Raw genomic sequence first — 22,303 nt, 5'->3', positions numbered from 1 at the left:
GATAATGTTGTTGAATACCTCAATATCGATATTACAATATTATTAAAAAGAATAGCATTATTTTTCTGCTTTTTCTGCTTCAGGTCCACTGCCTGCCTAACCCAGATAATGTTTGTTTTTGAAGCAGTGAAAACCGCTTCCAATGAGTGGCTTTGTGTGTATCACGCCCATATATGGTCATTTTAGTCCAGAATGAACAGGCTTTTTCAAAAACAGAATGTCCGTTTAATTACCATATATGGTGATCTCAGTCCAGAATGAACAGGGTTTTTCAAAAACACAATGTATGTCACCTCATGTCCATATATGGTCACTCCAGGCCAGAATGAACAGGTTTTTCCTGTCCCGTACGTGCAAAATATCAGTCCAGAATGAATAGGCTTTTTCAAAAAGCAAAATGTGTGTCCCATGTCCATATCTGGATTTGTACTTATTGAATCGTGACCCTGCACTGTTTGGTGAAACAAACAGTGGTCAAATGAGACTCCTTCTGGATCCAGTGCGCGCACACACACACACACACACACACGCACGCACGCATGCACACACACGCACACACACACACACACACACACACACACACACACACACACACACACACACGCATCAGAAATAAACTCTTTAATGTGTGCTTTTCTTTTTTCTTTTCTTATTGAGAAGTGATACCCGCAGACCCTTGAAAAGACTTTTGAATATCTGTGTTGACAGCATGGAACATTGGGGGGGATGGGAAAGAAGGAAGAAAAACAACAAAAAATATGGGCAAATGTGAGCAATATTGTGATATATTGTATTGTCATTCAGAATGTGCTCAATAAAACAAATATTTTCCAATAAAAAAAAAGAAATAAACCGATCGTGTTTTCATAATTCTTCTACTCACGTCTGGCAGAGAAGAAGTGAAGTCGCGGGAGTTTGGAGCTGAATCGAACGTCGCATCATCGATCGGTCACAACAACAAACTTTCCATGTGGACATGACGGACTAAAAGCTCACAATATGTACTTATTTATTTCATCTGCCCCGAGGGAACGATGACTGTAACACCTCGTGTTACTGTTAGATAAAGTCAAGCTTTAATACATAGATAAACAATGGCTCATTGAGGAGGTTTCGTGTCCATGGTGTAAACTTCAGAAGGTGATGTGTATAATATGTAATGTAACTATAACTTGTGTTTGTGGATCTGACAAGAAGAGGATGCAGAACAATCTGAGAACTACACCGCCCTGTGATGACAAGGAGAAGGTGGGTGCTTATTTTATGTTATATTATATTATTATGCAGTGTTTATTTATAAACAAAATAGCACATTTTGACATCTTTCATTTCAGTGGTTCTCAAACATTGACACATATTAGCCCGTGGGCCCCCATTTGAAAAGATGTGGCCATGGACCTCCATAACCATTTTAATTTCAAGGACCCCCAGTTTGACATGCACTAGGCTCTAGGCCCCCATTGAATGGCATTTCTATCTCTGAGACCCCAATTTATATTGTAAAATGAATGTTAATTTAACTCTGAGAGTGTGTAAATGGAACCAAATGGTCCTATGGGTCTATTTGGTTCCATTTTGTACACTCTCAGAGTTACATACCCATTGGGGTCCATTGGTTCCTAACTATCATTTAGCTCGGGACCCCCTGGAAATCTCTCAAGGACCCCGGTTTTATTTATATAAACAATAATGTTTGGAGTGGGTAAACAGATTTTGATGCTATATTAACTCAGTTTTGCTTAGGATTTGTGGGACAACCACTGGTGTGCATTTACGGCAATCTAATAATGTCTTCTATTCTTTTAAAGCCAAACGGTAGTGCTGTACTGTACTGACATCTGCATACTGTATTGTATTGTGCACTCACATCGTTACAGCTGCGCAGGAAGCTGGCTCTGCTGCAGAGAGAGTACTCCAGAACTGTGCAGAGACTAAAGGTATGTGTGTGTGTGTGTGTGTGTGTGTGTGTGTGTGTGTGTGTTAGGGCTGTAAGCGCAAACAATCGGAGGTTCGAACCTCTGTTTCTTTATGTTGGCAATCGACGTTTTTAATTAATGGGTTGAGGAGGTTGTTGTTTTTTTGTTGTTGTTTTTTTACACAAAAAAATAATTATCAGAATGTGATAGGCCTATTCGGAATATGACAGTATTAGGGATAGCCAAGCCAGTAAGAAATAAGTGAAATCACTTACCCTACCTTTTAAAGAAAAAAGAGACTTGTATGCTTTACGTAGTTTGTCCAGATGTCAACATTTTCTCCCCACATTGTTCCGTCTCCTCCCACACAGCGTGCAGAGCGCAGCGAGGCCCTGAGGAAGCACCATGTACCGGGCAGCAGAACCACAGAGCAGAACCTCGGGGAGGCGCCCTGCGAGACGGCCCCCCCATGCACACCTCAGGGACGAGGACCCACTGGAGGTACCAGTGCTCATCAATATGTCCTTATAAGGACAAATGTGTCCGTGTGGCAAAGACTCGTCCTTGTCCGTGGCAAATGTCAGATTGCAGGTTTTCTTCAGAATATTGTTTGACACGGATTTACTATGACACTTTGGCAAATATATATATTTTTTAAATTAAGGCCGGCCCGAACAATTACCATACTTTTAGGCCCGAAAATCTGAAAAAACAGAAAAGGTGTCATTATGCGCATATTGTCTTAAAAATCACGCAAGCTTTGAAAACACTCTTGCCGAATTTTCGATCACCGATTTTCAAAAGACCCCGTAATGATTAGATAGAAGATACATGTTGGTAGAGGGAAATACTACTGGACCTGGTATAGAGTAGTAAGTGGCTAAGCCCTATTTTATACTTCATACAATAGTTTAATTGTTTAAATTGAGAAAATAACTGATCTACAAGCTCACAACCCATCACATCGCCACACTTTGCGAACTTGTAGATCAGCTATTTCCTCTCTCACAAAAAAAAAGCCTATAATGACATGACCAAAAATAGGGACGCCAGCTTTCAAAGTGGTTAAGTGACAGGGTTCCCACGGTCATGAAATTCCTGGAAATATTTTGAAATTAGAAAAATATTTTTTCCAGTACTGGAAAAGCTTTGGAATTGATCAAGGGTCCTGGAAGGTCCTGGAAGAAAATAGCTGTGCATTGTCTTTGGTTATTGATTTTGGTAATACCTCTGAAATGACAAACTTTGGGCCAAATTGTCAAAAATTAGAGGCAGAAATTGTGAAAATAGACGATCTACATGCTCACAACGCCTCGCGTTGTGAGGCGTTGTGAGCATGAATTCCTTAACTCTTAGTGCTCGTCAGGGTGCCGGGTCCCCAGTTAAAACATGATTATTTCGGGGGTCACGGCCTGAAAAGGTTGAGAACCACTGGCATACACTACCTGTCTTTGGGCACTGCGCATAGGAGTAAGTGACCTTTTATTGAGCTGAATTATTGTTATATAGTCCTGGAAATTGGGTTAAATATTCTGGAAAAGTCTTGGAAAGGTTTTGGAAATTAATTGGTAAAGATGTGTGGGAACCCTGAGTGAATTCCTGCCATGACCTCTCTCCCTCTCAGTGGAGTCTCAGAACAGCCACACCATCTCCGCCGTGAACTTTCCACTCCTGTCTGATGACGCCGCCGCGTTCCCCCTGACCCCTGACCCCGGCGGCATGGCCCCGGCGGCTAGGGGCGGCGGCGGGGGTTACAGGGCCAGCCCCGCCCTGCGTCTCCGGTCCCGCAGCAGCCGCCTGCGCTGGGAGAAGAGATGGAGGGAGGACAACAACAACAGCCAGGACGGACCGGATCCCATCGGGAAGGCGTTGGCGGCCGGGACGCCCGCAGACGGAGAAGAGGACAGAACGGGGAGGACGGGAGGAGAGGCGGAGGAGGCGGTGGACGCTAGCAGACGGCCCATTCAGGTAGGCCTGTCACAATTATTACATAATCGTCTGATCGCAATTATTTTAGATAATCACGATTATTTTGCATAATCGTCAGAATCATTTCCATGTTGAAAAAAATGATAAAATAGCAGAAATAGCTGATCTACAAGCTTACAACCTGTCACTTTGTGAATGCGTTATAAGCTTGTAGATCAGCTATTTCCACTATTTCTAAGAAATGTTTTTAAAGATATCTCAGTAACCTGCCCTGTGCAGTTTGTGATTATGAGGCCTAAATGGCAAACAGAAACTAAGCTTGTATTCATATGTTCCAGTCTTCAATTCCAAAAACACACAATTAATCCTCAGTTTAAATGTGTAATGGTGACAGCTCTACAACACTCAGGGCGATTCCGAGTCCGAGTCGCCCTCGCTGCTGCTCACACACTGGAACACAGCCACAGGACGCGGCGGCGGGGGGGAGGAGAGGGAGGGGAGGGTAACGGCCACCGAGTCTGCGGAAGAAGAAGGAGGGAGGGACCGACCCTCTCTGCCGGTCACACACTGGAGCCCAGCCACACATGGAGGACAAGATGAAGACGAAGGAAGTCGGAGTGGCACGGGGGGGAAAGACAGAACGGGAGGAGGAGGAGGAAGGAGAGTAGGAGAGTGGAACGTCGGGGTGCAGGAGGCGAACGAAGGTAAAGGCAGTGGTGTGAAGCAGTCTTTCTCAAACCTTTCCATTTCAAGGTCTCTCCTTATCTCTGACATTTGGTTCCATTTGTATGCTGTTAGAGTTACAGACTTGTATGTGTCAATTTAGACTACAATTATTTGAAAACTTTAGTTACTATAAATTATAATATTATAAAACATACATAAACCACTATTTTATATGTAGGCTGGCATGAAACCGCTCCATTCTCATTGAAATGCATTGGCGGAATTAAAAGTAAAAGTAGGCTAGGAGGATGCCTGCCGGCGTTGCCGGTTCGATTCCCGATCCGGACGACCTTTGCCACATGTCATTCCCCATCTCTCTCCATTCATGCATAAAAAGAACAAACAAACAAATCTTTAAAAGTAAAAGTAAAAAAAATGTGAATGCTTTTTCCACCACTGGGTAAAGGTATCGACCGAAGCAAAGTGGAGAAAAAAACTGAGGAAGACGAGCGGAGCGACGGCAGCGCCGTCCCGGGGAGGAGCTGTGGAGAGGGGGAGGTGGGTGGAGGAGGAGGAGGAGAGGAGCGGCAGGAGCAGCGGGGTCTCCTCCTCCCGGACTTCTCCAGCACTCTGGTGGAGGGCCTGCTGTTCCCGGTGGAGTACTACGTCCGCACCACGCGCCGAATGTCGTCCTCTCGCAGCCACCCGGACCTGCACGCCGTCCTGCACTACATGCTCAGCCCCCCAGGGCGGCGCCAGAGGGCCCGGGGCAGAGGAGGAGGAGGAGGAGGACGGGCCAGGCGCGCCCTGTTGCACGCAGACGCCGGTGAACGCCTGACGGCGTCGTTAGACGACCGCTCATCATCATCGCCCCCTCTGGAAGCTGCTGCGGGTAAGGCCCGTCACAACTGTTACACGATCGCAATTATTTGAGATGGCCGCCATTATTTTTGCGTAGTCGTCATAATCGTTTCCTTGTTGAGAAATGCTCATACGTTGTCGAACGTTTTCCAAAAATAGCAGAAATAGCTGATCTATAAGCTTACAACACGTCAGCTTGTAGAACAGCTATTTCCACTATTTATACAATTATTAAATATGTCTGTAATTTCTTTGTACCAGTATATTTAACTTATTTGTCATATCTGCCCTGGGCAATTTTCTATCACATAAATAAGGCCAACATAAATTTTAATTGTATTCATTATGTTCTATGCCAAAAAACACAATTACATCGTTAATTATGACAATTAACTGTCAACTTTCAAAAAATCCACTTGTCCTAGAATAAACTCCGTCGCACTTAGAACTACAGACTCACTCCCTAGCTTCCGCCGTGGACTTCCTCAGAAGACTCACTCACCTCTTCAGACTCCACCTAAACCCATAGCACTACTGTAACACTCCTGTTCCCTCGATGACCACACATGAAGCTAGATAGCATTTTTAGTTTTTAGGTGCGTGGTCTACCTATGTTATTGTTTTTCTTGATTGATATTCCTATGCATTTGTTGTATTGTTGTTGATGTACTGACATATTATCTTGCTTATTATATTGATGTATTACCTGCTTATTGTAAGTCACTTTGGATTGAAAGCGTCTGCTAAATGCCTAAATTGTAAATTGTAACTTTAAATTCCCTTGTGATCGTTACAGCCCTGCTGCCTGCGCCGGCGGGCATCAGGCGGAGCTCCAGCGACGCCAGCGCCAGTCAGACCTCAGCCGGCTCGTCTTCGTCGTCTGGCGTCCAGAGCAGCGCCGGTCCGGGCGCCAGAGGCAGAGGCAGGGGGAGGAGGAGAGGCCGGGGGCGGGGCCGGGGCAGACCCCCCGCCTTCGGGCGCTCCGTCAGTCTAGACGCCGCCACCCCTCTGCCCCAGCAGCCCCTCCCCCTCCCACCATCACCATCCCCCATCCCTGCCAGCCGGAGCGCAGCCTCAGATCCTCAGGTACGGCTCTGTCGGTCCTTCTATACCAGTGGTTCTTACAGTTTTTAGGCCGATTTCAAGGTCAAACTTAACTCTGATTTTATAGCAGCTAAAACATCAGTGAAATATCTGGGTTGTATCTTGGAAGGTAACTTAGATAGCCAAAATATGGCAAACAAGGTCTTGAGCAAGGTCTCTGGCCTAACTAGATTCTTAGCAAGGACAGCAATATATTTAGATAGGGAAACTAGTTTGACGGTGGCAAACTCATTGATTTTGTGCCATTTTGACTATGCATGTACATCCTGGTTCGAGGGCCTATTAAAGTCCCAAAAGATAAAGCTACAGTCAGCACAAAATAGACTGATCAGGATCATACTAGGGCTAGAGCCCAGATCCCATATAGGGAGAAATCAATTTAGGGAAATCAACTGGCTCCCTGTAGAATCCAGGGTTACCATGTCAAGACTGACCATGATTCATAAAATTAAATATGGAGAGGTCCCTGAATATCTAAAGAGATGTTTTACGCGAGTAAGTGATGTGCACACACACTTTACCAGAGCTAGCATAGCAGACATGAGCCACCCAACTTTTAAAGGGAAAGCAGGTAAGGGTTCTTTTACCTACCTAGGAGCCACACAGTGGAACAAACTAGAAGCAAATGTTAAATTGACAACCAATGTAAGGGTTTTTAAACAGACGATAAAAGCAGGTCTTTTAGAAAGGGTACCACTATAGTCTAAGGAAGACAAGGGAGTATGGGTTTATGTTTTTATTATTTGTTTGTACTGTATACGTATGTCTGTACTGTAATTTGTTTTGTTTTTAGACTTATTAACTGTTAATTGTATGAGGACCTCAGCGGAAATAAGTCTTGCGACTTTTCTGCGCAATCCTCGATTTGCTGTATTGCTGTATTGTATTTACTGCTTTTCAAATAAAATCGAATAAAATCAAATCAAAAGGCCGCGACCCTCAAAATAATCATATTTTAACTGGGAACCCTGACAAGCACTAAGAGTTGAGGCATTACATTTTGTATAACACCGTTCTATTGTGAAAATAGCAGATTGCGATTTGCGAGGCGTTGTAAGCATGTAGATCAGCTATTTTCACAATTTCTGCCTCTAATATTTGACAATTCGGCCAATGTTGCACCTTCAGTTAATCATCTGGGGACCCCCCAAAATAATGTCAGGGTCCCGACCCACAGGTTGAGAACCACATCCCAAACAGTGGGTCGGAACCCATTTGTGGATCGCGGACACATTTTCATGGGTCCCTTAATTTTTTGGCTTTCCTGCATTTTGTTTTTAATTATTCTTATTTAAAAAAAAACATTCCCCAAAAAGCTAAGATTTTCATGAATAAAAAAAGAATGCAATGATTCTTTTTAACCCATTAAGACCTGAAAAAATACCTAAAAAGGTCTTCTAAATCCTAAAAGCGTATATGGCGGCCAAATTAATACCTGGCAGTCGATGTGTAAAGTAAACATAAAGCACTTTGTAACATTGTTTATAAAAGCGCTATACATACACAGTATAAATAAATTCACTATCATTATTATCATCTCTCCTCCCTCCCAGCCTTCCTCACCCACAGTCGCTGGAGCGGAGGAGCGCCCCCTCCTGGTCACCCAGGCAGCAGCAGCCCCGGTGGTTCCCTGCCTCTCCCAGTCTCCTCCTGTCACCCTGAGCCCGGCTGGCCTGCAGCCAGTGGTGGAAAAGGTACTCAAATGTTCTACTTTAATTAAAGGATGACTTTGCCACTTTTCAACCTATCTTCATATAATAGGTCCTAACTAATGTTCATAATAAAATCTACTCTGTTCAGTCTCTTAGAAGAGCTGTGGGAAGTTCAGAAAGCCATAATCTTGTGACATCATTGTTTGACAATCTTCTTTTAAACAATATTTTTGAAAGCATTTTTAGATTTTTATTATCGCAAGAACAATGGCTTCCACTTTAACATTGCAACTTTTCAGGAATAGAAAGCCTGCATTTTCTATTAGCTTGGATTCTCCATCGGTGATGTCACACTGACCTGCCCACAGCCCTCCTCTGAGACATAGACCGAGTAGAAAAATATTATGCAATTTTTTCATGAACATTAGGGAGGTTGAAAAAAAGTGGTGAAGTCATCCTTTAAGTAAAAGTATCAATACTGTAATATAGAACTACTCTGTTACAAGTAGAAGTCCGGAAAAAATGTACTTTAGAAAAGTACGAAAGTGTTGGTGTCAAAATATACTGAAAGTACCAAAAGTAAAAGTACAAAATGTTTGAAAATAGCAGATCTGGGGGCGCCCGCTGGCCTACTGGTCTGGGCACATACCATTTAGGCTCAGTGTAGCCTGACAGCGTGTTGCTGCCGCTGGTTTGATTCCCGATCCCGACCAACCTTTGCTGTGTGTCACTCCCCATCTCTCTCCCCATTTCCTGTCAGTCATACTGTCCTATTAATAAAGGCTTAAAAGCCACAAAACATATCTTTAAAAAAAAAAGAAAAAATAGCAGATCTACAAGCTCACAACTTGAGCTGAGCTTGTAGATCGGCAAGGTATAAAATAGGGCTAAAGTGGTTAATGTATGTTTTATAATACTTTAATTTGTATCTGCAAAGTATCTAGTAACTAAAGTTTTCAAATATTTGTAGTGGAGTAAAAAGTACAATATTTTGGATCCGAGATGTAGTGGAGTAGAAGTAAAAGTATTGGAAATTGGAAATACTCACATAGAGTACAAATAACTCAAAAGGGTACTTAAGTACAGTACTTAAGTAAAAATGTAACTTAATTACTTTACACCACTACCACTGCCAACAGCCTCCCCGTGGGGTCGACGAGCCCGATCAGCAGGGGCCCCCCGCTGCCTCTGGACATGTGCTGGAGAAGGTCTATCCCATCTTCACAAAGAGCCGTCCTGCCAATGACCAAACCCCACGGCAGCTCAACAGAGGTGAGATTATCCACCTGTTTCCACGGGAATTTACTGTAGAATTATGTGTGTGGGACACATTCGGGTATTCTGGGGCCGTCAATGATGGTTGGGATTACGACTACGTCACACACGACGCAGCTGCGAGTCGGAACTGCCGCCCACCTTCTGCGCAATGCACGATGGGACGCTGGAAACGTGTGGATACAAACCCATTGATCCCCAAACACTGGGTTGCGGACACATTTTTATGTGTCCCTTAATTTCTTTGTTTCCTACATTTTGTTTTGAATTGTTATGTCAAAACGAAAAAAAAAAAAAAAAAATAAGAAAAAAAAAATCATTTTTCATGATGAAAAAAATAAGTCATTTCATGAATAAATAAAATAAATATCTAAGAAATTGCATGAATTAGAAAATATATGTATAAAAAGTAGTGAAAATAGCCGATCTACAAGCTCACAACGCGGCACCAGCTAGTAGATCGGCTATTTTCACTAGTTTGGTCTCGGGCAAACGTGTCACAGGCTAAAAAGTGTGTGTGTGCGAGCCTGCTTGCGACTGTGCAGTGGTTCCCAAACGTCTTAGCTCAAGACACAAAAGAGAAATTTGATGTTTATTTGCCCAGGACCCAGACTAGTGTCTGTGGACCATACAGGTGTAAGTTACCTCTGGATGCCCCTAACATAAACTGTATTCTGTTTGTTTCCCCATGCAGTGAGCTGGTGGTCTCTGCTCCTGCCTCCCCAACCCTCCGTGCCTCCTCCTCTCTCCCCTCTCCTCCCCGTCGGCCCGGGGCTCAGAGACCTGGCCACCTTGGACCTGCAGCAGGACTTCCACCTCCCTGACGAGCAGTTCGCCTCCCTCAAGCTGCACAAGCTGCGTCAGGCGACCGAGACCTTCTGCTCGCCGTCCTACAACACCCGCAGCGGCGGGCGGCGGCGCTACTGTGCCGATCAACAGCCGACGCCTCTCGCCCTCCCGCTGAGCTCCACACCGCCGGTCGCACCGGACCCCCGACCGGACCCCCGACCGGACCCCCGACCAGACCCCCGACCGGACCCCACCGACGGAGGACGGCGGTCGGCGCGGCAGCGGTCCGCGGCGGACCTCCAAAGCTCGCCTTCGTTCTCCCCAATACTAGGCCTGTCAAAATTATTTCATAATCGTCTAATCGCAATTATTTGACGTATGTTTTCAAACATTTTCAAAAATAGTGGAAATAGCAGATGTACAAGCTCAGTTGTAGATCGGCTTCTTCCACTATCACTGTTCTTTTTAAAGTTTAAAGTTGTCAAATATGTCAGTAGTTTCTTTGTATGTTTAGGTTATGTGTCATATATGCCATGTGCAACTTCAAAGCCTAAAAGCCAAACAGAAATGTAATTGTCAACGACAAAAACACAATTAAATCATTATCAAATATGTCAGTAATTTCTTGTATATTTAGGTTATGTGTCATATCTGTCATGGGCAACTTCAAATCCTAAAAGCCAAACAGAAATGTAATTGTCAACAACAACAAAAACACAATTATATTGTTAATCGCAATTATTTGAGTGACACTTAATTGTCGTGTAAAATGTCATAATCGTGACACCCTACCCTATGCTTCATTTTACAGACCACCGCCAGCCAACAACGGCGAATCCGTCAGACAGCGACGTGGTTGCAGCGGGAGATTCTTCTGACAGCTCGGCAGCAGAACTTCCCAGAGGGATCCAGTCTTTGCTCATCTCAGCGGGGCAAGTGAAGGAGTGTCCTCCCAGTGGGGGCGTCCACACAGAGGGACACAGTCCCTCCGCAAAGCACCAGACACCAGACAGAAGTCCGCTTAACAAGAGTCTCTCCCATTGTGAAGAACAGCCGCCGCAACAGAGACGCTGTGAAGACCCTTCCCAGGTAGGCCTGTCACGATTATGACATGTTACATGACGATTCATTGTCACTCAAATAATTGCGAATATCGATTTAATTGTGTTTTTGTCATTGACAATTACATGTATCTGTTTGGCTTGTAGGCTTTGAAATTGCACATGGCAGATATGACTCATAACCTAAATACACAAAGTAATGACTGACATATTTGACAACTTAAAAAAGAACATTGATAGTGGAAAATAGCTGATCTACAAGCTCACAACGTGTCACATCAGGAGGCGTTGTGAGCTTGTGGATCTGCTATTTCCACTATTTTTGAAAATGTTTGAAAATATACAAACATTTTTCAACATGGAAACGATTATGACGATTATGAAAAAATAAGTGCGATTGGACGATTACGTAATAGTTGTGACGGCCCTCTTCCCAGGGCTGCACCCGTCCATCGACGCAGACACGGAAAGACTCTGACCTCCCGCGTGAGGAGGAGGCTCCCGAACCCGAGCACCTGGACTCCAGCCGTCTCCTCAAAGACACTACTTCTTCTTCTTCTTCTCCGTGTCCGGCAGAGGACGGGTCGGGGGATTCTCCGGCGCTACGCGGACGTCCCGTTGACCACGCACCATCCCAGCTTCTACTGAGCCCCTCGCTAGCCTCCCCGCCTTGGGGAACGGGTCCCCCCTTACCGTCACTCGGGCCGACCAGTCCTCCCTTGGCCCCGGAACTCCCCCCTGAGCGGGAGTTTGGTGGCGACGGCCAAGGGAGGACGAGGGATCTGCCCCCACCACCACCACCGCTCCTCCTCACCTCCTCGCCCCCCTCCTCTGCCCCGTCTTTCTCCCTGCTCAGCCCCTTCTCCTCCGCCCGGGCGCGCTCCTCCCCCCTTCCTCATCCACCTCTCTCCTCCGCCCCTGGTCCCACATCAGATCACCTCCTTCCTTTCACTCCACTGTTGCCCCGACGCAGTCCCTCCTCCTCCTCCTCCTCTCCCGGCTGCTGCACCCCTCCTGTTCGTCAGGAGAAACTGTCTGTCGGGAGACCGCAAGGGGAGGTGAGTGTAAATTCCCATCAAAAGGCGTTGTCATTCACTGCCGACGCTTTTTCTTTTTTTCTTTCAGTGTACATATAGTGTTTTGTATTTGTTGATTACATGTATTATTGTGTAAATGTTTTATGCTATGTTGATTAATTGAATACATGGGAACACATGTCCTGAGGACTTTTTTTGTTTTATCCTTATAAGCCTTTAACTCTCAAATACCTGGAACGCGCCCGAGTCGCGTTAGATTTGAACCACTTTAACCATTATTTTTATGCTTTAACTATTGAAAAATAGCAGATATACAAGCTCACAGCGCGGCACCGAGTGCCGCGCTGCGAGCTTGTAGATCTGCTATTTTTGAAAAATCATGAAAATGTGTGCAAGTCTTTGAATATCTTTGACCCGATCTTTGACCCGACTTCTAAATCCTTCCCCTAAATCAGCCGTTCTCAAACTTTTTCATGTCAAGGACCCCCAAAATTACATTTATTCGGCCGCGGACCCCCATCTCAAAATATGTTGTTCCAGGGACCACCCAGAAGTAAATATTTGAGTTACAAATATTCGCTTTTAAATAGATATATTCAAAGACTTGCAAAGAATATCATGATTTTTCAAAAATAGCAGATCTACAAGCTCGCAGCGCGGCACTCGGTGCCGCGCTGTGAGCTTGTATATCTGCTATTTTTCAATTGTTAAAGGGGTCAATAATCCTAGGCCTAAATGGGTTAATGTCTGACTGAACCAAAAATCAATCGATCAAGGTCCAGGTGTCGTCTCACCTGCCGGCGGTCACCGACCAGTGCCAGAGGATGGCTGTGCCGACTAGCAGCCCACCTGTGCCCGGCAGCCAACCACAGGCCAGTATGGGAACGGCCCCCGTTGTCGTCACCTCAGACCTGGGAACAGTCGGCGACAGCGAGAGAAGCCGGGGATCGTCGTCGGAGCACCGCGTCATGACCTGCACACACACATTGAAGGTGACGTGATAACACTGAAAATATCCTTACAAGATACAGTGTATTCTGACTTTGACTCCATAGGCTAGTGAACAGTGACCTCTAGTGTCAAAAATGGGAATCTGTCTCTCTGGGGCTCTGTGCAAAACAGTGACTCTTGTCATATCTCGTCTGCGACAGTAAATTGTTAAAAAATGTGTAATGCTAAAAAGGCTTGTGTTAACTAACTTTAAGCATTCCAATTCTGGGCATGTGATAATAGGAGCAAAAACAAACAAACAACAGAAATAGTGAAAATAGCTACTGGAAATATACATTGCTCACGATGTAGATTGTGTTGTGAGCTTGTCGAAATTGGACTTACAGTGTAAGTGTTTAACACATTCACCGTCTTTTAAGAATCCTTCGTACTCCCATTTGCCATTCGTCTCCATAGACTTACATGTAATTTATAGTGCACGGATCATGCACACCCATGCCTAGATAATGCACCACGTGTGTCCACATTGCTCACAGCTAACCCGGCAGACTCGATGTAAGGGGCGGGCCATTTTTTGAAATTATTTAGCAGGTGATTGGATGGGGCCGTCTGTCTATCACAGTCTGGGAGTGCCAACTCCAACCACTCATATTGGCCTGTCTGCGTGACGTTCCACCCAGAATCCGCCTCCTGGGTTTCCACGTGGTCTGCAATCAGACTCTATTGGCTCAGAGCCGCTCAGAGCCCGCCCGTAGCTGCCGCTGATTGGTCCGGCCCGGGGCTTTACGAGTGTTATCAACTCTCACCGAGAGAACTCAGATGGTAAAGTAGAGCGGTAGCCTACGCACTACTGCCACCATCTGACGAAAGTCAGGTTAGCTCACAGCTTTCAAACAAAAAAATCCGAATGGAAATCCGGCATTCATGAGATAGCAGCCATTATGTTTTCCTAAAATGTAAACAAAGATGGCTGCCATGTTTGAAAGATGGGGTTGCTATGGGGGTTAAACATGCAATTTTGCGATTGCTATCATGCCTACTACATTTTTTGGGGTCAATTTCTTTTTTTGAAAAAACGGGAAATAATCTCGGGACTATCAGGCCTGGCATACAATGAGTTAAAAGGACTATGAGACAGGGCAGGTATACGTGCTGTTGGAAATCACCTCTCTCGGGTGGAAACCTCATATTATGTCCAAATCTGTTGCTTTTCAGGATTGAAATTCAAAAACGCCAAAGTACCAGATCTACAAGCTCGAAACAGCAGTTTGCGCTGTGTTTTGAGCTTATGGATCTGATACTTTTGACGATTTTACATGACGCTGTGTGTGTGTGTGTGTGTGTGTGTTAATTTACGAAAATCAAAAGTTAAAACGTGGGGGAAGAGGTTTTTGCCCGAAATGATGCCTGGTTCATCTGTTCCAACACAATGTATATACATCATGTCAGGTTGTGTGTGATGTGTTTTGCAGACCCCTGCAGGGGGTCCCCTGGTGGATGCGTGCTGTGTGTGGAGACCCCCGGGACTGGAGGAGTGTGTGGCGGTGGCAGGGAAGTGGGCGGTGTGCGTGTGGGAGCACACCTCTACAGCTGGCTGGAGCTTACTCAACACCTGGACCTTTTGTGAGGTGTGTGTGCATTCGTGTGTGTGTGTGTGTGTGTGTGTGTGTGTGTGTGTGTGTGTGTGTGTGTGTGTGTGTGTGTGTGTGTGTGTGTGTGTGTGTGTGTGTGTGTGTGTGTGTGTGTGTGTGTGTGTGTGTGTGTGTGTGTGTGTGTGTGTGTGTGTGTGCGTGCGTGCGTGCGTGTGTGACTAATGGCAATTATTTGACATAATGGCAATTATTTTTCATAATCATCATAATTGTTTACATGTTGAAAAATCTTCATACATTTTCAAAAATAGTGGAAATAGCAGATCTACAAGCTCGCAACGCGTCGCGATGTGTAAAAACAGGCATTATGATGCCATCAAGGCCCGCCAAAATCCATTTTAGTCGGCAAAATCAACTGTAGATTTAGTCTACTAAAATCTCACGATAAAACTAGATGACAAAACTAAAAACTAAAACTAACTGAAGTTTTATTCAAAAGACTATGACTAAAACTACACCAAAATGAGCTGTCAGAACCAACCCTGCTCAAGAGGAATCTGTGAGATGTTTCTTGTCTTCTTTGGTACAGCCTGTGATCAGCCTGTTTGTCTTCTTTGGTACAGCCTGTGATCAGCCTGTTTGTCTTCTTTGGTACAGCCTGTCATCAGTGTATTTGCCGTGCCTGATGCTGTGGGTCTCCTCTGTGTGGCTCTGGGTCAGCTGGAAATCAGAGAAGTCAGGTGAGAAGAAATACATTTCTTTTGTTCAGACCCAACGGCGCGGTGATATCGACGGCAAGCATCTCTTGCCGACAAGCTGCCGACGGCAGCAGACGCTTTCCGCCTTGTTCCACCACCGACTCAGGCCGATGTCGGTGCAGTGGAAAGCTGGCTTAAGTGGTTAAACAGCTTCTACAAAGCTTTGGATTCTCAACAATGGCAGTGCTTACGTTTGTGTGTGCGCCTGTGTGTGTGTGTGTGTGTGTGTGTGTGTGTGTGTGTGTGTGTGTGTGTGTGTGCGTGTGTGCGTGTGTGTGTGTGTGTGTGCGTGCAGGATGCTGTCATGCTCCGGCCTTTCCCAGACGCTGCTGTGCGAGGGCGTGGTCCACAGTGTTGTGGGCGTGGCTAACTCCAGAGTGGTTAGCTCCTCCCCCTCCGCCACAGGTTCCACTCTGAAGCTGTTTGACTTCTCGGAGGATGGCAGCAGGTACTGAAACACACTCACTCACACCTCTGATATCACTGTTCACAATAGGAGAAGACAAATGTTCAGAGTCTCTCTCTCTCCATCTTCCTCAGTACATCTTCCTCTCAGTCTCTGGCGCCCCCTGGTGTGTGTGTTGGGACCCTGGCTGCAGTGGACGGACTTTCAGACGCTCTGATTGGCTCGGCCGAAGGCGGGCATCTTTTTCTCTGGTAAGCAAGGTGTGCATGTTCCCCCCCATGTTTCCTAGGGTAGAGATACCCTCACACCTCTTTAGCTGCTATGGAAATCTGTCAATGTAACAAAACGATTGATGCGTTATGCGTAGATGCACATTGCACGCTGGCTAAATTTCACAGCGATTAGTGATGTAGTTGTCTAACTTCTGTATGTTCTTTATCCTTTATTATTGTCTCGTAGCGACGTTTGTCCTCAGTCTAATCAAAAAATAAAGCAAACGCAAAATCTAACGGCCTCTGAAATTAGGTCCATTGTACAGGCAGCATGTTATGTGTAGTTTTATTACCATTTTGGAACAAACAAAGAAAAAAAAGTGTCTTGCCCTAGTAAAAGATTTGAACCCTGGTGCCGGTGGGCTCTGCCCCTGCATAGTGCTTATCCCTAAATACATTTCACCTGGTGTGCCCAATTATTTTCAAAATGAATAAGAACAAAGTAACAGAAATATCATACTAATGTATTCAAAATAATTCTTCCAACCAAAACAGCAACAAAATAAATATAGGTTTAATTATGAAATGTTCAAAAGCAATGAATAGCTCCAACACTTGTTTTCTGTAGCAAAACAACAAAGACAATACAATAAAATGTGCTAGCATGCAAGGTCAGATACTAACCATGCAAAACTGTGCAGATCAGTAAAGAGTAAGGAGGACCAGGATGGTGGTCAACTCACATTGAGTACAACTAGGGAGAACCATAATGCAAGGTAAAAAGATGGGTTTTCAGCCTAGATTTAAAGATGGCCAGAGTGTTGGCTTCTCTGACAGCTCGGGGGAGAGCATTCCAAAAAAAAGCATTCACGTACATTTGCACAAACACAGTAGTTCTTTTTTTTTTTTACAGCACCCAGGGAGCAGTTGGGGTTCAGTGTCTTGCTCAAGGACACCTGGACAATGAGCCAGGAGGAGCTGGGGATTTAACCCGGAACCTTCCAGAGAAAACCCCAAGTTCTCTCGTTCTTTCTCTGATGCTGTCGTCCCTAGGGGTGGGGCGGTATCGACATTTTGTTATCGCGGTCACCGTCTTCCCATTTACCGCCGGTATTGCGGTAATTACCGCACCCCCGTATCTATCAATTAAGGTTCGACGATAAGCCAAAATATTCCAATCATCTGCCCAGAATTTGCCGCTCCACAGCCCGAGTTATACATCCCCGCACAGCACGGCGGGTCTGGCTTTGAAAGGAGCAGATCTACAAGCTCACAACGCGTCGAGGATTCCACAGCCCGAGTATACATCCCCGTATAGCACAGCGGGTCTGGCTTTGAAAGGAGCAGATCTACAAGCTCACAACACGTCGCATCTGCGACGCGTTGTGAGCTTGTAGATCTGCTCCTGTCATTGAGTGACAGGTTTTAGTTAAAAGACTTGACACAAAAGGTTGTAAAATCACCGACGGAGTCAGCGACGTGTTGGAAAAAGTAGAAGCTGGTTTCATTTTCGGTTTTAGTCCTCGCGGTTCGCGCTCTGTCCGTATGAATAAAAAAAGAATCTGTCACAAGGTATGTATAAACATACTTGTGTCGTGTGGATAATGGAGAAAGTTTAACGCTGCTGCCTGCTACGAGACAGCTGCTCCAGTCAGTGTCCAGTGGGGATTTCTCTGTCTCCGACGTGTGACGGCAAAACCTATAGGCAGGGTCTAGCGTTAGTTTCATTTTCGATGAAAAGGAAACTGATGGCCCATTAAGCTTCCAAACATGTGGTACGTGGCCCAGAGCAGAGCGCCATGGAGCGCATGCGGTCCTTGCTTCTCCCCAGTTTTAAAACTCGCTCGTTCTCAATAAAAAATTGCCTCTTTATTGTCTTTTTTGACTGCGGTAAGGACCCTGACACCGCGGTAGGCCGCGGTATACCGCGGTACGGCGGTTACCGTCCCCAACCCTAGTCGTCCCTTCAGTTGCAATGAAATCCAACCCATCAGAACTGTGTGTGGTTGAACAGATCTCTCCTGTGTGTGTGTGTGTGTGTGTGTGTGTGTGTGTGTGTGTGTGTGTGTGTGTGTGTGTGTGTGTGTGTGTGTGTGTGTGTGTGTGTGTGTGTGTGTGTGTGTGTGTGTGTGTGTGTGTGTGTGTGTGTGTGTGTGTGTCACAGGAACCTACATAGCGGTCAGCTATTACGGCGGATTTCCCTGGAAGAGACTCTGTCACACACAGTCTGTCTTAATGGCTACTCCGACTCCGTAAGTGTGTGCTCCCACTAGTTAGTGTTTTGCCCACTCCTGTGATTTTGAGTTGTGTTGAGCAGTTCTATTAGGTGCACGACACCATCGTGCAACACCTGAACCTTTTATGGTTACACTGTCCTGTTCATACAGTATGTGGATTCTGGCTGGGTTTCCACTTATAGTAAAACAAAACTGAGTTGCAGCTTGTAGATCGGCTATTTTTTGTCAATGTTCCAAACAGAATAGGGATGCTGGGGTTTAAGAGACTTTTTAATATTCTATGGTACTGTGCAAGGTTGACAATACTATAACGGTGGCTTGATGACGATGTACCTTCTGTTTCAAATTGGCTCCATAATGTTCTGCAACTGCTGCCACTAGAACGACTCACACATGTTCTCCAGGGAGACTTGAGTGGGTTCTTCATTGTATGGGGCCCAGTTGTGGAATATTTGGGGGAAGAATATTCTGAGATAATATGGAGGGGTTTTGCAAATTAGAGAACCAAGAAAGGGGAGAAGAATACACTATCCCCTTTCCCGAAGATTTTATTTTTTTGGAAGGCAATGAGTGTAAAAAGAAGATGATGTATGTATGTATGTTTGAGTTATATTTGAGTCCATTTGTGAAAGTTGTTGATTGATGTATGTGAGTCATGTATCAGTTTATGAAAAAATAAAAAGATGGAAAGAAATAAAGAAGTTATTTACAGGGGAGTGTGTGTGTGTGTGTAGGGAGTGTTATTTGTCTTGTTGCAGCACTCGATGGAGGCGTCAGACAGCGAGAGAGGGGGGGTGGTCTGTGCAGAGGAGGAGGAGAAGAAGACGGTGCTGTTCTCTCTCGTTGCTGTGAACCCCCTCAGCGGAAAGTCACTGCTGGCCACGCAGCTGTACCAACCTGAGGCATGGTCTGGGAGGTGAGGCTGGGTTTAAGCATGCGTGTGTGCACACGTGTGCGTGTTCATAGCTGTATCCGATATAGTTTCGAGATGAGGTTACTTGGCGATGCATGAGTCTTACCTTTTCTGCACATCGTATCCAAAAAGTAAAGGTCGGCCCGCTACTCTCAGATGTTACATTTTTTAGCGCCCAAGAAAATCTAACCGATGGGTTAAATTGCTTATTTTGTCAGTCTGTAGACAGTCAAGCCCTGTCCGCATGCACATTACTGCTTCCGTAAAATTGCATTGGGAAAACATGGCCACAGGCTGACTAAAACAGCGATTTAAACGCTTGTTTCAACCCGTCGGTTAGATTTTCTTGGGCGCTAAACATTTTTACATCTGAGAGCAGAGCAGAGAGGCCGACCTTTACTTTTTGGAAATGATGTGCAGAAAAGGTAAGGTGGCAAGGTAAGGTTGTATTGTGGCAAACATTCGCCGGAGATTTCTGAATTGGACAGCTATCGCCAAGGAGCCTCATCTCAGAGCTATATAGCGGAGGGAGATGTTCCGAAAGGAGCTAATGATACCCATAACTAATCTCTCGGTAACAGATGAAATGCCTCTCAAATGAAAAGGAACAAAACAGAGAGAGCGCGGTTTTTCCCTTTTCTATGACGATGGGTTCCCAGATTGACCCATAACTAATAACCACTGTCTCCTCTTCTGTCCCGTGCAGGCTGTGCGAGGCAGACGTCATGGGCTCCGGCGTGGTGGGCCTGAGCCAGAACGGCTCTGTGTGTGTGTGGGAGCTGCCGGGGGGCCGCGGTGGTGGTGGGGGTCTCCCTCTCTGGGCTCCTGAGGGGGAGGGCTGGCAGCTGGCTCGCTGGGGGCGGCCGGACACGCTGCTCGCCGGACACCACAATGGAGACCTCACCCTGTACCGCTATCTCTACGCCAACCCCGCCGCTACAGACCACCATGCATCTCCATGTTGTTGACACCTCAGAGTTTGTAGATCTGCTATTTTTGAAAAATTGTGAATTCTTTGAATATATCTTTTTAAAAGCAAACATTTGTAACTTAAATATTAGCTTCTGGGGGGTCCCTGATACATAATATTTTGAGATGGAGGTCCACGGCCAAATACATATAATTCTAGGGGTCCTTGACATGAAAAGGTTTGAGAACCACCGAAGATAGAAACATGAGTTTGTTTGTTTTTTACTTAGAAGACATTCATAAAATCTGGTCAATGTATTCAAAGACTTGCACAAATTGTCATGATTTTTCAAAAAATAGCAGATCTACAAGCTCGCAGTGCCGCGCTGTGAGGTTGACACCTCGGAGTTCCACACCGGTGGTTCCTTTACCCTATTTATCTGTGGAACCGAGTCCAACTAGATGTAATGCCTACCATTCATGCTTGTGTGGGGGTGGGGGTGTGTTCAAATATCGTCATTGTCAGGGGGAAACCTCATATCTCCAAAGTTTCAAATTTGTTTGTTTTTTCGTAAAGTAAAGCCTTGCTTAATTTATCATCATACATGACTGTTGTACAAAACTAGTGAAAATAGACGATCTACAAGCACACAACGCCTTGCACCACAAGGCCTTGTGAAAGGCTATTTTCACTATTTTAAATCATTTTTAAAATGATAAATACTAAACAAACAGTTTTGGACACAAAAGGTTTCCACACGACAACTATATGATTATATTGGAGGGTCGCAGCCTGAAAGGTTTGGTAACCGTTGTTCTGCATTAGCAGGACTACTAACCACTTGAACCCTAACATCCCTATTCTTGGGGGAAACATTTGCAGAAACTAGTGACAAGATTTGGTTAATGTATTTTTCCGAGTACGGAGCATGACTTTTTATGTTGTCAAAATAAGTGTTAAATAGCTCTATATTCTCATAGTAATCATTGCTATAGAGTGTTCGTTCAGGATAGTGAACTCATACAGGATTATTAAAAACAATGAATTGAGACAAAGAAATGGGCAGACGAAATTGAAACTGGACATTTTAAATTTAAGCTGGTAAATTGTCAGCCCACCTGAAAATGTATTTTTCTGTTTATTAACGAGCTGGAGACACACTAACAACACACTATAGCAATGATTAGTGTCACAGAATATAGAGCTTTTAACCTTTTTAACAAAACAAGAAAACGTTTTAACTCGAAAGAAACATCACTTATGTTAGCTTTAAGTAGCAGTGCTTGTCCATGACCATGTCCCACTTTATCGTCTCTGTCGGGTAGAAACCAAAACTGTCACTGTAGATCTGCTACTCGTTTAAACTACTGTTTATGTCAACAGGTTAGAAATATGGATAACTCTGCCCGACGATTGATGACCTCTGCATATGGACACTCTGCCCACATGTTGTGAACTTGTGAACCATACATGTACTGAACCTTTCTTTGCAGCAATGCATTTGTGACTGAATACCAATTTTTATTTTGGAAGGAGAGGGTTGAGGGGTTTTACATGCTGCTCTTTTGACTGCAATAGACCGTTTACTTACTTGACAACTTGTATTTGTTGACTACTGTTACTTGTTACTGTTCAGGGAATCTTGCATCTTTTAAAAAAGAACTCAATATTAAATGTTTGTACATTCTGTGAAGTTGTGTTTTTCTATTGCATTGGCTCCTTAGGTTAACAATGGGTATTATACAACAAGCCAAAAACGGTTACCGGTATTTATATTTTAGATGCAACGTGCACATTAAATTAACCGTGTGTAACTGCCCAAGATGGTTTGCTAAATTAATGTATATAAAATGCTTGGCGAGCTCCTGACCTTAGGTTACGCAGAGATACTACAGGGGGAACTTGAGAGAAAAAGAAAATGATAAAACATTGACACATGTCTGTGACTGAGACAGAGACATTATAGAGTATAGTGGTCTATATGGACTACCAGCAATGAAGTCTACAGTAAGCTATGTTCAAATCCTGGTCAGA

At 44.8% G+C, this 22,303-nt stretch overlaps 1 protein-coding gene across 1 annotated transcript; it reads left to right on the top strand.

Annotated features, from left to right (window-relative positions):
• Positions 1-996: 996 nt before the first annotated feature.
• palb2 (partner and localizer of BRCA2) lies at positions 997-21,780 on the top strand. Its single transcript, XM_080722451.1, has 20 exons — positions 997-1,248; positions 1,878-1,937; positions 2,288-2,423; positions 3,541-3,884; positions 4,240-4,549; positions 4,978-5,403; positions 6,169-6,458; positions 8,030-8,170; positions 9,268-9,400; positions 10,098-10,523; positions 11,004-11,281; positions 11,691-12,311; positions 13,067-13,282; positions 14,714-14,869; positions 15,491-15,573; positions 15,887-16,039; positions 16,132-16,248; positions 18,374-18,461; positions 19,181-19,362; positions 20,066-21,780. The coding sequence occupies exons 1-20, from the start codon at positions 1,144-1,146 to the stop codon at positions 20,325-20,327; spliced, it is 4,527 nt and encodes a 1,508-aa protein (XP_080578577.1). The 5' UTR covers positions 997-1,143; the 3' UTR covers positions 20,328-21,780.
• The last annotated feature ends 523 nt before the right edge of the window (positions 21,781-22,303 follow it).

This window comes from Nannobrachium achirus, assembly GCF_963921795.1.
Source record: "Nannobrachium achirus genome assembly, chromosome: 3".
Lineage (NCBI taxonomy): Eukaryota > Metazoa > Chordata > Actinopteri > Myctophiformes > Myctophidae > Nannobrachium > Nannobrachium achirus.
The sequence above is the reverse complement of the archived record's forward strand: the minus strand, read 5'-3'. Positions and strand labels throughout refer to the sequence as shown.

Excerpts from the sequence above, each read along its gene's own strand:
- palb2 (XM_080722451.1), top strand. The coding sequence starts at position 1,144 with ATGTGTATAATATGTAATGTAACTATAACTTGTGTTTGTGGATCTGAC. Across the intron at positions 16,040-16,131 it reads TTCTCGGAGGATGGCAGCAG|TACATCTTCCTCTCAGTCTC; the intron begins GTACTGAAACAC and ends CATCTTCCTCAG. Across the intron at positions 18,462-19,180 it reads TTAATGGCTACTCCGACTCC|GGAGTGTTATTTGTCTTGTT; the intron begins GTAAGTGTGTGC and ends GTGTGTGTGTAG.